The sequence below is a fragment of the Zootoca vivipara genome, chromosome 11 (assembly GCF_965207765.1).
Source record: "Zootoca vivipara chromosome 11, rZooViv2.hap1.1, whole genome shotgun sequence".
Classification (NCBI taxonomy): domain Eukaryota; kingdom Metazoa; phylum Chordata; class Lepidosauria; order Squamata; family Lacertidae; genus Zootoca; species Zootoca vivipara.
In genome coordinates, this window is record NC_142594.1 from 44,679,738 (window position 1) to 44,693,641 (window position 13,904).

Here is a 13,904-nt window from a genome sequence, read left to right on the forward strand (position 1 = left end):
GAGTCAGAATTGGCAAAAAGAAAAGAGGAAAGAGGAAAAAATCAGCAACCTATCCCAGCGATCCACGATTCCTTGAGGGAACAACTGCTATTGAAATGCTTGTTTTCTCTCGATTCATTGAAATGGGGCTTGTTTGTTTGCATCTTTTTTAAAGCAAGAAGACCGTACAAACAGCAATGAATCAACCTCAAATGGAAGGGCTCGTCTGTTAACATCCTCACATGAACGCATTAATGTGAAGCTAAAGTTTCTAATTAAACCCAGGCACAAAATAAAGAAAACAAAGTGCGAGTCTTTAGAAAAGCTGGGGCGTTTGGAGTGTGTTTTCTTCATCATCATCATCATCATCTCCTTTCTGCTGACTTTCCTTTCTCTATTGTATTAAAAGCGCTTGTCCCAAGCGGCAATGGTGGCTGCAAGGGAGCCTCTTGGGAGCAAGGTGGCTGCCCGTTGCCTCTCCTTGGCTGCCGCTGCCGGCCTCCTCTCTGGGGCCCCTCGTAGCAGCTGCTGGAGAGCAGGCGAAGAGGCAGAGAGGCTGCAGCCAGTGAGGGACAGACGGAGCTGCCCTGGACAGGAAGAAAGGGAAAGTGGAGCGGAGTCTTGGTTTAAGAAAAAAATACTTTGTGCACCTGCATCTAATCTTGTCCCTTTCCAAGATGTATTTAGAATCATAGAATCATAGAGTTGGAAGAGACCACAAGGGCCATCCAGTCCAACCCCCTGCCAAGCAGGAAACACCATCAAAGCATTCTTGACATATGCCTGCCAAGCCTCTGCTTAAAGACCTCCAAAGAAGGAGACTCCACCACACTCCTTGGTAGCAAATTCCACTGCCAAACAGCTCTTACTGTCAGGTGCATGTTTTTCTTCTTGTAAATCTACTAAAGAATACAATACAATAAAATAAAATCGGGATTAAGGGGTTTTCTCAGGACAGTGGAGGGCATGTGTGCTGGGTCCGTTGGTGTGTTGGTGGTGGAAATGGTCTGCAGGGGGAGTTCAAGGAGGGTCAATTGGGAGGAGTGAGAAATGTCCCTGTTTTCACCTGAGGAATATTGGAGGGTACGTCATCTGCTACTCACTTGCTGGCACTGTTTGAGTAGGACGAGCTGCAGGGCCCCAGATGTTGGCTTCAAAGTCCAGCCTTAATAGGGCCACCGAGACAACACAGCAAAGAAGAATGGGAGCGAGAACTTCAGTCCACACTAGAAGCTGTAAAAGTGGACTAAAAGGGTCTTAGGGAGCTTGAGAGAGGGGGGGCCAACTGAGCATCTCTATAAAGAGAATTCCGTAACTTTCTAGGCAATCCTATGCATGTCTGCCTAGAATGACCTACTATACCTTTCTTAACTCGTAGGTAAGTAGGCATAGCAGGGTTGTGGGCCCTGTGGCCCTCCAGATGTTGTTGGGCTCCAGCTCCCATCAGCCCCAGCCAACATGGCCAATGGTCAATGCTGGTGGGAGCTGTAGTCTAGCAGAAAGAAAAAAAATCTAGAGGGCAACAGGTTCCGCACATGACTGCAACCTTAGTGAACCAAACCAAGATATGCACAGTCTCTGCCCTCCTTTGGTGATTTATTCTTTAAAGTCCAGGACTTAAAATGGGCACATTTGAAATTGTTCTAGTTACTCTTTCCTGAAGTATTCTGCCATTGCTGTGTGCACTCTTTAGCCTATAAAAGCAAAAAAGCTAGCAATGTGTTTGTTTGTTTTCCTATTGAAGTACAGCACATGTCTAGGTAAAGGTAAAGGGACCCCTGACCATTAGGTCCAGTCGTGACCGACTCTGGGGTTGCGCGCTCATCTCGCATTCTTGGCCGAGGAGGCCGGCGTATAGCTTCCGGGTCATGTGGCCAGCATGACAAAGCCGCTTCTGGCAAACCAGAGCAGCACATGGAAACGCCGTTTACCTTCCCGCTATAGCGGTTCCTAATTATCTACTTGCATTTTGATGTGCTTTCGAACTGCTAGGTTGGCAGGAGCTGGGACCAAGCAACGGGAGCTCACCCCGTCACAGGGATTCGAACCGCCGACCTTCTGATCAGCAAGCCCTAGGCTCAGTGGTTTAGCCCACAGCGCCACCTGGGCACATGTCTACCATCCAGTAATTCCTTCTGAACTCCAAAGCTACATTATTCATCTCACTGCCCACTGTGGCTAAATTACGTATCTTGCGTTGTCGTTATGGTGTTCTACCCTCATTCATTTCATTTCAATGCAAAGTAAACACAATGCAAATGGTGAGAATTGTATTTCTTGGATTGATTTCCATTCTGTTTGCACACGCTGCAAATAGGCGAATCTTGGCAATTTCAGCTCCAAATTCTGTTTCCGTTGGAATTCTCCAACACCTGTAATCCTCGTGAGGATTTTTAGCAACTAGTAACATCCAGTGTCCCCTTCATGGATCAATGCCTTGTCGTGGCGAAGGGGCTTGAATAACTCAGAGAAGCTATGAGCTATGCCATGCAGGGCCACCCAAGATGGACAGGTCATAGTGGAGAGTTTTGACTAAACGTGATCCACCTGGAGAAGGAACTGGCAAGCCACTCCAGTATCCCTGCCAAGAAAACTCCATGGACAAAGACAACAGGCATATAAAAGTTATGACGCTGGAAGATGAGCCCCTCAGGTCGGAAGGCGTCCAACATGCTACTGAGGAAGAGCGGAGGACAAGTACAAGTAGATTCAGAGCTGATGAATCGGCTGGGCCAAAGCCGAAAGGACGCTCAGTTGCGGATATGCCTGGAAGCGAAAGGAAAGTCCGATGCTGTAAAGAAAAATATTGCATAGGAACCTGGAATGTAAGAACCATGAGTGGAGGTAAGCTGGATGTGGTCAAAAATGAGATGACAAGAATAAATATCGACATCCTGGGCATCAGTGAACTAAAATGGAAGGGAATGGGCGAATTCAGTTCGGGTGACTATCATATCTACTACTGTGGGCAAGAATCCTGTAGCAGAAATGGAGTGGCCCTCATAGTCAACAAAAGAGTGGCAAAAGCTGTAATGGGATGCAATCTCAAAAATGACAGAATGATCTCGATACGAATCCAAGGCAGACCTTTTAACATCACAGTAATCCAAGTTTATGCACCAACTACCGGTGCTGAAGAAAGTGAAATTGACCAATTCTATGAAGACCTACAACAACTTCTAGAAATGACACCAAAGAAGGATGTTCTTCTCATTACAGGGGATTGGAATGCTAAAGTAGGGAATCAAGAGATAAAAGGAACAACTGGCAAGTTTGGCCTTGGAGTTCAAAATGAAGCAGGGCAAAGGCTAATAGAGTTCTGTCAAGAGAACAAGCTGGTCATCACAAACACTCTCTTCCAACAACACAAGAGACGACTCTACACATGGATATCACCAAATGGGCAGCATCGAAATCAGATTGATTATATTCTCTGCAGCCAAAGATGGAGAAGCTCTATACAGTCAGCAAAAACAAGACCTGGAGCTGACTGTAACTCAGATCATCAGCTTCTTATAGCAAAATTCCAGCTTAAACTGAAGAAAGTAGGAAAAACCACTGGGCCAGTAAGATACAATCTGAATCAAATCCCTTATGAATACACAGTGGAAGTGAGGAACAGGTTTAAGGATTTAGATTTGGTGGACAGAGTGCCTGAAGAACTATGGATGGAGGCTCGTAACATTATACAGGAGGCAGCAACGAAAACCATCCCAAGGAAAAGGAAATGCAAGAAAGCAAAATGGCTATCCAACGAGGCCTTACAAATAGCGGAGGAGAGGAGGCAAGCAAAATGCAAGGGAGATAGGGAAAGATACAGGAAACTGAATGCAGATTTCCAAAAAACAGCAAGGAGAGACAAGAGGGTCTTCTTAAATGAGCAATGCAAAGAAATAGAGGAAAACAATAGAATGGGGAAAACCAGAGATCTGTTCAAGAAAATTGGAGATATGAAAGGAACATTTCGTACAAAGATTACCATAATCAAGGACAAAAGTGGTAAGGACCTAACAGAAGCAGAAGACATCAAGAAGAGGTGGCAAGAATACACAGAGGAATTATACCAGAAAGATATGGAGGTCTCATACACCCCAGGTAGTGTGGTTGCTGACCTTGAGCCAGACATCTTGGAGAGTGAAGTCAAATGGGCCTTAGAAAGCATTGCTAATAACAAGGCCAGTGGAAGTGATGATATTCCAGCTGAACTATTTAAAATTTTAAAAGATGATGCTGTTAAGGTGCTACACCCAATATGCCAGCAAGTTTGGAAAACTCAGCAATGGCCAGAGGATTGGAAAAGATCAGTCTACATCCCAATTCCAAAGAATGCTCTAACTACCGCACAATTGCGCTCATTTCACACGCTAGCAAGGTTATGCTTAAAATTCTACAAGGCAGGCTTAGGCAGTATGTGGACCGAGAACTCCCAGAAGTGCAAGCTGGATTTCGAAAGGGCAGGGGAACCAGAGACCAAATAGCAAACATGCGCTGGATTATGGAGAAAGTTAGAGAGTTCCAGAAAAACGTCTACTTCTGCTTCATTGACTATGCAAAAGCCTTTGACTGTGTCGACCACAGCAAACTATGGCAAGTTCTTAAAGAAATGGGAGTGCCTGATCACCTCATCTGTCTCCTGAGAAATCTCTATGTGGGACAAGAAGCTACAGTTAGAACTGGATATGGAACAACTGATTGGTTCAAAATTGGGAAAGGAGTACGACAAGGTTGTATATTGTCTCCCTGCTTATTTAACTTATATGCAGAATTCATCATGCGAAAGGCTGGACTAGATGAATCCCAAGCCGGAATTAAGATTGCCGGAAGAAATATCAACAACCTCAGATATGCAGATGACACAACCTTGATGGCAGAAAGTGAGGAGGAATTAAAGAACCTTTTAATGAGGGTGAAAGAGGAGAGCGCAAAATATGGTCTGAAGCTCAACATCAAAAAAAACCAAGATCATGGCCACTGGTCCCATCACCTCCTGGCAAATAGAAGGGGAAGAAATGGAGGCAGTGAGAGATTTTACTTTCTTGGGCTCCTTGATCACTGCAGATGGTGACAGCAGTCACGAAATTAAAAGACGCCTGCTTCTTGGGAGAAAAGCAATGACAAACCTAGACAGCATCTTAAAAAGCAGAGACATCACTTTGCCGACAAAGGTCCGTATAGTTAAAGCTATGGTTTTCCCAGTAGTGATGTATGGAAGTGAGAGCTGGACCATAAAGAAGGCTGATCGTCGAAGAATTGATGCCTTTGAATTATGGTGCTGGAGGAGACTCTTGAGAGTCCCATGGACTGCTAGAAGATCAAACCTATCCATTCTTAAGGAAATCAGCCCTGAGTGCTCCCTGGAAGGACAGATCGTGAAGCTGAGGCTCCAATACTTTGGCCACCTCATGAGAAGAGAAGAATCCTTGGAAAAGACCCTGATGTTGGGAAAGATTGAGGGCACTAGGAGAAGGGGACGACAGAGGACAAGATGGTTGGACAGTGTTCTCGAAGCTACGAACATGAGTTTGACCAAACTGCGGGAGGCAGTGGAAGACAGGAGTGCCTGGCGTGCTATGGTCCATGGGGTCACGAAGAGTCGGACACGACTAAACGACTAAACGACTAAACAACAACAAACATCCAGTGTATTCCATTTAAAGGGAGGCATTGAACAATCGTGTTTAGATCTTGTTGGGATTTTTCAAAATTAAGTAAAACAGCACTACTACCTGGTAGCACTTAAAAACATTCAGCGCAGTGCATTTTAACGCATGCTGGTACTATAGATTTCTATTCAAGTAACATGAACACGTTCTGAATGATGCACAGACTGCCTTAAATAGCTTTTCCTCCTTCTAAAGATCTCGGAGGCAAAAATAGCAACAGTTTGGAAGGCAGATAAAGAGACCTTTAATGGCTCCTGCTCTGAGGGTGGATTCACAGCCTGGGTACAAAAAGCATCAAAATAACAAGAGCAGATGAGTTGTGTGCATCATCTTCTGGGGTGAAGTCTGAAGAGGAAAGACATACATCTCCACTGTAAGAAGACGTGTTGACACCTGATAGGCAGCCAACTTGTGTGTCCCTCCATGAGGGACATCTATGACCCTCTCCTCTTTATAGGTAACCATGGAAATGTCGACTGAGGAAGTCTGACTCACTTGTGCTTCCAGTTTTGGGGCTTACATAACACTCAGCTATGTGCTCACTGGGAGAACCAAGATAAGCCCCCCAAAAAAATTCTTTTCCTGAGGTGAACATTAGGTGGACTTAATGTCCCACTTTACATCAGTGGGAGGAGAATGCTTGATGTGTTTTGCATGTTATTTGTGTGCTTAATTCTCCAGTAAACAACATGAGGGTAAATAATATGACTGTTTACCACAGTTGTGCAGAAATTATTTTAGCCTGAGGCCCACATTCCTTCATGGGCAAACTGGAAGGGGCCACATGCCAGAAGGTAGATGGGCCAGAACCAAAATGGGCGGTGTGTATGCAACTGGGGTTGGAAGAACAAAGGCAGAGGAGGGGGTTGTTTCTGCTTTGTAAACCACAGAGAAAGAGAGGTGGAAGAGGACAGAGCAAAGCTGGAAGAGAGCTCCAGGGTATGGTTATTTTGTATTGGTAGGAGGGAGAAGGAAGAGAAAGACCACCCTCAACTCTGACCTATGATGAGTTGGGGCAGTGGGCCTAAGAGGGGACCCAGAATACTCTGTGGGTGAAGAATATCACACAGGCTATACATCAAGAGGGAGAGAGAAATAATTCAGCACAGGGTTCCTGTTTTCCCATTGGCAAGAGTCTGCATGAGGATCACACTAAGCAGTGAGAGTTATATTTAATGGCCCAGAGATCCAGGAAATCTTGTAGCATGATTAACTCATGGTCTGTATTGAACTTCTGAGGTATTTAAAAAAGAATACCCCACAGATTTTTCTTTCTTGGTTCCTGCAAAGAGGGAGGTTTTTGTTTTATTTTGGGCATGTAGGCGTAAATCCCTTATTACCAACGGAAGATATTCATATAATTTTACTATGCTCAACATTTGCCTCCAAATGTCAACAATTTACTGAAAAATGAAGTGCTGGGGTGGCGATAACCAATGGTGCTCTTGATGGTGCCTGTTTAGCGAAAGATTTCATCCCACCCATATGCAAATCTAACCTTTCTAATATTTGAGCCCAATAAGCCCAAAGACAGGGTTTCAGTAGAAAAATGTTTACTAAAGACTTTCTTCCTTTACAATCTATTGATTTTAATATCCTTACCATTCCTGTTGAATGTCAATATCCCCCTGCAGACTGCCATTGCAAGCCTGAATCCATTTCATTTATTTATACCATTTGAGGGGGGAAAGTGCTGAGAAATGAATAAAAAGTTCTTTCTTGCTGGTGTCCTAGCATTGAGAGTTGGCAACTTGACCATTTGTTTCCTGCATGAATAATTGGGGGTGTTTTCATATGTCCATCAAGGACAAGAATGTCAGAAGAGCCCCGTTGGATCCAACAAACTCAAAAGAAAGGGCCCAAGCCCTGTGGCAGAGCATGCCGAGGTTCCAGGTTCAAACTCTGGCATCTCTAGGCAAAGCTTTGAATTACCTTTGTCGAGTTGCTGAGTTAATAAACTGTGAACTAGATCAGGGGAAGCCAACATGGCACTTTAACCCCCATTTTTTTGTTAGTAGGTGTTCAGGCATTCTTTTGACTGAATTGGCTTGCTTCCCACACATTAATTCCCTGATCAAACACAGCATCACGATACGACAAAGCTTGAAGGATCTGTGAAGTCTCAGGGCAGGTCTAGCTGTCAGGTACCCTCAGACAACTTGGTCTAGGAAGCGGGGAAACTCTTCTATCACTATTGGTTTTCCTCATAAGCTAGCTATGAGCAAGCATGACAGCAGTTCTAGGGAAGGATTGAAGGACCTCAGAACATGCAGGAGTGGTTGCATGAAACCTTCTCCATGTTTCTATGTTCCTTCTTTCCTTCTTTCACAGGCTAACATACTTCCATAAGAATGGAATCAAAGGCTCAGAGCCCCAAAACCTTTCTGAAACGAGCATGGACAACTTGAGCAACAACATCTCTTGCTACACAACCTTCTGTGGCCTAAGTTATGTTGTTAATAGCGGTTAGCGTTCTATGGGGCTCACAATTCAAACTTAAAACACAAGGGGATTATCCCCTCCCTGGGAAAACCGTAAGTCAGGTTTTCAGCAAATTGCTGTTTTGTTCCGATTTAAAGCTAAATAGTGGGTTTTCCCTGGGAAAAGGAATGGGGCAAGGGGGGAATCTATCAGACCTGTACATTCTAGGCACAGGATAAAAGGATGAGCCCAAGGTCATTCTTTTCCCCAATTTCAGTCAAAGCTGGTTTTGGGGGAAATGCATCAAAATTATTTCCTAAGAAACAGCAGGATAGATGCAGATTGTGACAAACGCTGTGTGTCTACCACTTTCCAATCCAAACCAGTGGTGGGAGCGCACTGGGTGCGGGGTCAGTGGAAGCATGTGCAAAGCATCGCAAGACTGCTACATTTTCTGCGTCATGGTGTTTTTCTTTCTCTTTAATAACCACTCGACTCATTTCTGCTAACTTCTCATGTAATGGATTTAGTGTTCTTCAAAGTCCCTAGTCAGTCTTTTGAGTTCAGCAAAAGCCAAGTCCTTTTATTGTTTCTCTCTACCTCGAGCCAATTTGCTGTTTTGCCTCAACTTGGGTCTCTTGTGCTTGCTTGCTTGCTTTAGGATTTTCTGCCAAATGAGGCAAAGGAAACTGTGGCTAGTGAGATTTCTAAAGCCAATGTTAAATATACGTTTGTTCCCTCTTAACATTTTAGGAGCGGTTCTTCTAGGAGGCCTACGCGCCTCAGAGCTAATTAACTCCTAATGAGTGTGAAACGCCCAGGGATGTTGACATGAAGGGCACCACAGAAACAAAGATGGACCAGATTGTAAGGCTGGGAGAGATTAACATTATGGTTTGATCCTTTTTATAATAATAATAATAATAATAATAATAAAAGTTATTGAAACATTCTTCTTTTCAATACTGTGCTTTAACTGAAGATGATAAAAATCAGCTATTCATACTGATTTTTGTTGAACTGAATCATTCCCATCTCCAGACAATTAGAAATGGCAACTACAGTTTCCCTCAAGGAATGGGTTTTTAATTTGACTGCCTCATTATGGTGTTGGGAAATTTACTATCAGATCAGGAACTTTCTTTGGTTGCCACAGTCAGCTCACATGCTTAAGCCATCCAGAGATATTTGCTCTAGAATGTCCTTTCTCTAACACACTTGCTTATTGTACATGGTGCATGGTGGTTTATTTAGCTTACGATGATCTGCACCTGGCCTGGTGGTTGTACAGTCTTGATCAGATGTTTCCTAGTGTCTAAGAGGGTGAGGCCCTGCTTGAAATCTTGCCTTAACTGTGCCTGCATTACCTTAGGTCAGCCGCTGGCCTGATTTGAATGTAACACCACATCATAGGATAGCATTGCATGAAAAAGCCTGCTCAAGTTTTGGAGCCTTCCCACTCCTCTAAACTTCCAGTTTTTAACTATCCATAGTTTACATCCAGACATGAGGAACTGTGGTTAGAACATCTGACACCACAGTTTGTTCCTGGCTTGTTTCAATAAGCCATCATCTAATACAGACCACAGGGCTTCCTCTTCAAGCATAACAATAAGCTACGTATACTTACTTAAAAATAAGAAGTGTGTGTTTCCAATCCTCTCCTTTACATAATGACGGTTTAGCACAGGCGTAGGCAAACTCGGCCCTCCAGATGTTTTTGGGACTACAGTTCCCATCATCCCTGACCACTGGTCCTGTTAGCTAGGGATCATGGGAGTTGTGGTCCCAAAAACATATGGAGGGCCAAGTTGGCCTATGCCTGGTTTAGCATTAGGCCCAAATCAGGCCACTGTCTCTAAACCTCACTCCCACCGTTATCAATTGCATATTCGTTTAATGCGTATCCCACCTTTCCACCACCATCATCAATAATACTGTAAATAAATAAATAAAGTAATGTAATGTGTGAATGAGACGCGTTAGATGGCTAGGATGGGCCGCAGCATCTGGTCAAATTCAGTTACAGTCTCAGGCTTGTGGCCACATGTTTTGAAAGGCTGTGTGTGTGTGTGTGCGCGCGCGCTAGGAAAGAGGGTGTCTCTGGGTGCTGAGAGACACAATGATAACATTCACTTTAAAAGGAAGACTCGGAGCAGGAAGCGAGGAAAGATGTCAACAGCAGAGCACATACGCATGACTTACATCTGTGCTGGGACAGCTTGATCCATGTACTGTTACACCGAGACAGCTTTTTCTGTATTTATTTACAGCAAAGCTTAATAATTAATGAGCACTTATTATTATAGCTTCTCCAGAACCATATGGCAGGCAGGATGTGAACAAATCTTTCGAGACAAAGCACTCGGGTGGAAGCGTGTTCTGATTTTGCTCCTTTCTGTCTGAGCAGAAGGCAGAGGTGTTCTCGCAGCATGAAATGTTTACTTACAGGGTTTCATTTAGAGGAGGGGGCTCCTTTTCTTGCTTAGCCCATTCCGCCAACAAATTTCAGGCAGGTCCTGGGCCAGGTTCTTCTCTCGGTGGAACTTAGGCTGAGCAAAAGAGAGGCTTCGTGTACAGAGCAGGATGTGTAGCATTTGCAAGTTCACAAATGATCCAAAGACTGGATTGAAAGGAACAAACTCTTAGTTCTGCCAGCACACCTGCTGAGGCTGTAGAGCAGGCATCCCCAAACTTTGGCCCTCCAGATGTTTTGGCCTACAACTCCCATGATCCCTAGCTAAGAGGACCAGTGGTCAGGGATTGTGGGAATTGTAGTCCAAAACATCTGGAGGGCCGAAGTTTGGGGATGCCTGCTGTAGAGACTGATACAGGAGAGAGATGTTTTATTGCAGGTGGGGGAGATGAAGGCATCCCGTTTTGCTGCAACAGGTGCACCACAGCGTTTCTTTCCTCTGCACTCATCCCACCTAAATTAGGCTGTTGGAAACTAAGGAAGCTAAGCCAGAGAGGACTGTTGCATGAAAGGGCTGTGAGATGTGGTACTGAAAACATATTCCTTGCTTTAGAAGGTGCTCAGAAGCACCTTTCATCTAAGTTTGTCTCTGGCTGGCAGATCTTGAACTTCTAGTAATAAGCAGTGTAACTCTTAACAAGCCTGAACTCTTACCAATAACAAGCCAGGCAACATCTATGCTAGTCTCTAATGGTGGTTGGTGTAACTATGGTAGAAAAAGAGAGTGTGGGTGTGTGTGTAAGCAATAAGATTAATTTCACAATGAGGTTTAAAGTGGTGCCATTGTGCTTGTTGTGCAATGACAAAGGAGAAAGGTGGCAATGAAGTTATTTTATTGACAGTTGCAGACCATTGCTCGAGTCCAGCAGAGTGAAAGAATGGCTTCTCCTTGTGTCTTTTCAGGAATTCGCTGATTCCCTCTATCAAATGATTACGCAGAAGTTTCAAGAGGTGACAGATAATTTTGCTGCCATCTATGCACGTCACAAATCCCTTGCAGGAATTGTCATGACGAGAGGTAAGCGTAAACTTTCTTTCATGCTGGTTTCATAGCTGCCATGTTCTCCCTTTTTTTAAGGGAAATTCCCTTATGCTGAATAGGCTTCCTCGCGAGAAAAGGGAAAACTTGGCAGCTATGGGGTTTGCAACCTTATAATTTGTTTGGGAATTATTATTTTCCTAGGTCCTGAGGGATTGCTCAGCTGGTAGAGCACGAGACTCTCAGTCTCAGGATCATGGGTTTGATCCCCATGTTGGGCAAAAGATTCCTGAACTGCAGGGAGTTGGACTAGGTTATTTTCGTGGTGACCCCTTCCAACTCTACAACTCTATGATTCCCTTATTCTAGTGGAAGATGAAACAGTGGCCACTAGGGACAGGAGGTGGTTTTTGCATTTGTATTTGAGGTCTTTACAGTATTTGAATTCAGTGGTTCAAACTTCTTATATTGAAATGGTTGCTCTGAGACTTTGTGCTGTGCAGCACCTAGGGACCTCAGGCCCAGAGGACAAATGTGGTCCTCCAAGCCTTTGAATCTGGCCCTCAGAGCTCTCTTCAAGCCACATGCCCTCTCCCCAAGCCATGCAGCTCACCAGTCCCGCTTTGCATCCTTCTCAGGTGTTTTTGCCTGGTTGCAATGTGGCCTTGAGCTTAACTTTTCTCAATTCTCTACAGCAGAGAGGTCAAAAGTGCAGCTCTCAGGCCGCTTGTGGCCCTCAGGGCCTTTATGGGTGGCCCTTGGCAATGTTTCGCGTCTCTCCCACAGCGCTTATGTTGCTTTCCCAAAGCCCGGTAAGCAAGGCGCTGGGCTTTGGGAAAGAGGCACAAGGCTCTGACGGGGTCCTAGAGTCCTTCTGTCTCCTTCCCAAAGCCTAGGTAGGGAAACTTTGGGAAGGCGGTGAGAGGCCTCCTTCCCCAAACATCTCGCTTAGCTGGCTTTGGGCAGGAAGTACAAGGGCTTGGGGGGGCGGACATCAAATTTTGGCCTTGTCCTCACCTGCAGTGTAACAAGGCAATGCTCATTCATTGTTCATGGGTTCCGCATCAAAGAATTCTTGCAGCCCACTCGGTATGCAAAGTTGGACTTCTCTGCTATACAACATGATTTTAGATTTTAGATTTTAGAATGGTAGCACTGAATCTACTGCTATGTACTATTGTTAGTTGTTACTACATTTATTAACGTAACTTATAACCCACTTTTCAGCTCAAAGAGCCCCAATACATAATACATTTAAATGCACAATGTACTATGTCAACAAATTTGGAAACACCTTAAGAGCTGCACAAAGATAAACCACAGAAACGGCCTTTGCCTTCTTCAAGTTCTAAATAAATCCCCAAGATAAAGGAGCATTTGCTTGCTTATAAAAAGTTAACATAGATGTGGGTCCTGGGAGCTAGGGGCCATCACAAAAAAGGCCCTGTTCTTGATAATCCTGGCACTCAAACATGTATAATAATTACATAGGCAGCATAATTCCATCCTAAAGATAAAGGTAAAGGGACCCCTGACCATTAGGTCCAGTCGCGGACGACTCTGGGGTTGCAGCGCTCATCTCACTTTACTGGCTGAGGGATCCGGCATACAGCTTCCAGGTCATGTGGCCAGCATGACAAAGCCGCTTCTGGCGAACCAGAGCAGCACACGGAAACGCCGTTTACCTTCCGGCTGGAGCAGTACCTATTTATCTACTTGCACTTTGATGTGCTTTCGAATTGCTAGGTTGGCAGGAGCAGGGACCGAACAATGGGAGCTCACCCCCTCTCAGGGATTCGAACCGCTGACCTTCTGATCGGCAAGCCCTAGGCTCTGTGGTTTAGACCACAGCGCCACCCGCGTCCTACCTTACCTCAATTAATTAATTATTTTGTACCCCACTTTCCAGTCAAAAAAAATGTTCCCAACGCAACATTCCAATACACAATGGAACCAACCCATGTCCTGTTGCAGGCTGAGTTGAGAAAAAACGTGGATAAACAAAAATGCTAGTTGCCAATGATAGAAAAGTATATTTATTGGGGTAAATCCATTCTGGATAACTAAGAATGTCTGAAGCTGAAATCATGCTACAGTGCAGTAATGCATTGTAGGTCTAATCTCACAAATTTTATATTTATGGGGGGTTTTTTCCAAATCGTTTAATAGCTGTGGTATTGTCATGATGCTCCAAAACTCATGACGCTCCTAAATTCTGCAGGCAAAACTTTGGATTCTAATCCAATCCCAGGTGTTTTGTCTCCTACGTAGTTTTTACTTCAGCTTGCAAAAGTACAAAGGCAGCAAATTGTGTATCAAATATAGACCATTATCTCATATGCATATGTTTCGAGCTTGACAGACGATTTTTCAGAGAAGGCAGGAG

The 13,904-nt window shown here is 44.4% G+C and overlaps 1 protein-coding gene across 1 annotated transcript in view; it reads left to right on the forward strand.

The window, feature by feature from the left end:
• The first annotated feature begins 406 nt into the window (after window positions 1–406).
• Window positions 407–13,904, forward strand: part of LOC118091943 (inactive double-stranded RNA-specific editase B2) — a 75,852-nt gene continuing 62,354 nt past the window's right edge. The window contains exons 1-3 of the mRNA XM_088654244.1: window positions 407–544; window positions 11,443–11,557; window positions 12,214–12,330. Coding sequence (XP_088510370.1) covers window positions 407–544; window positions 11,443–11,557; window positions 12,214–12,330 — 370 coding nt within the window. The remainder of the gene's footprint in view (window positions 545–11,442; window positions 11,558–12,213; window positions 12,331–13,904) is intronic.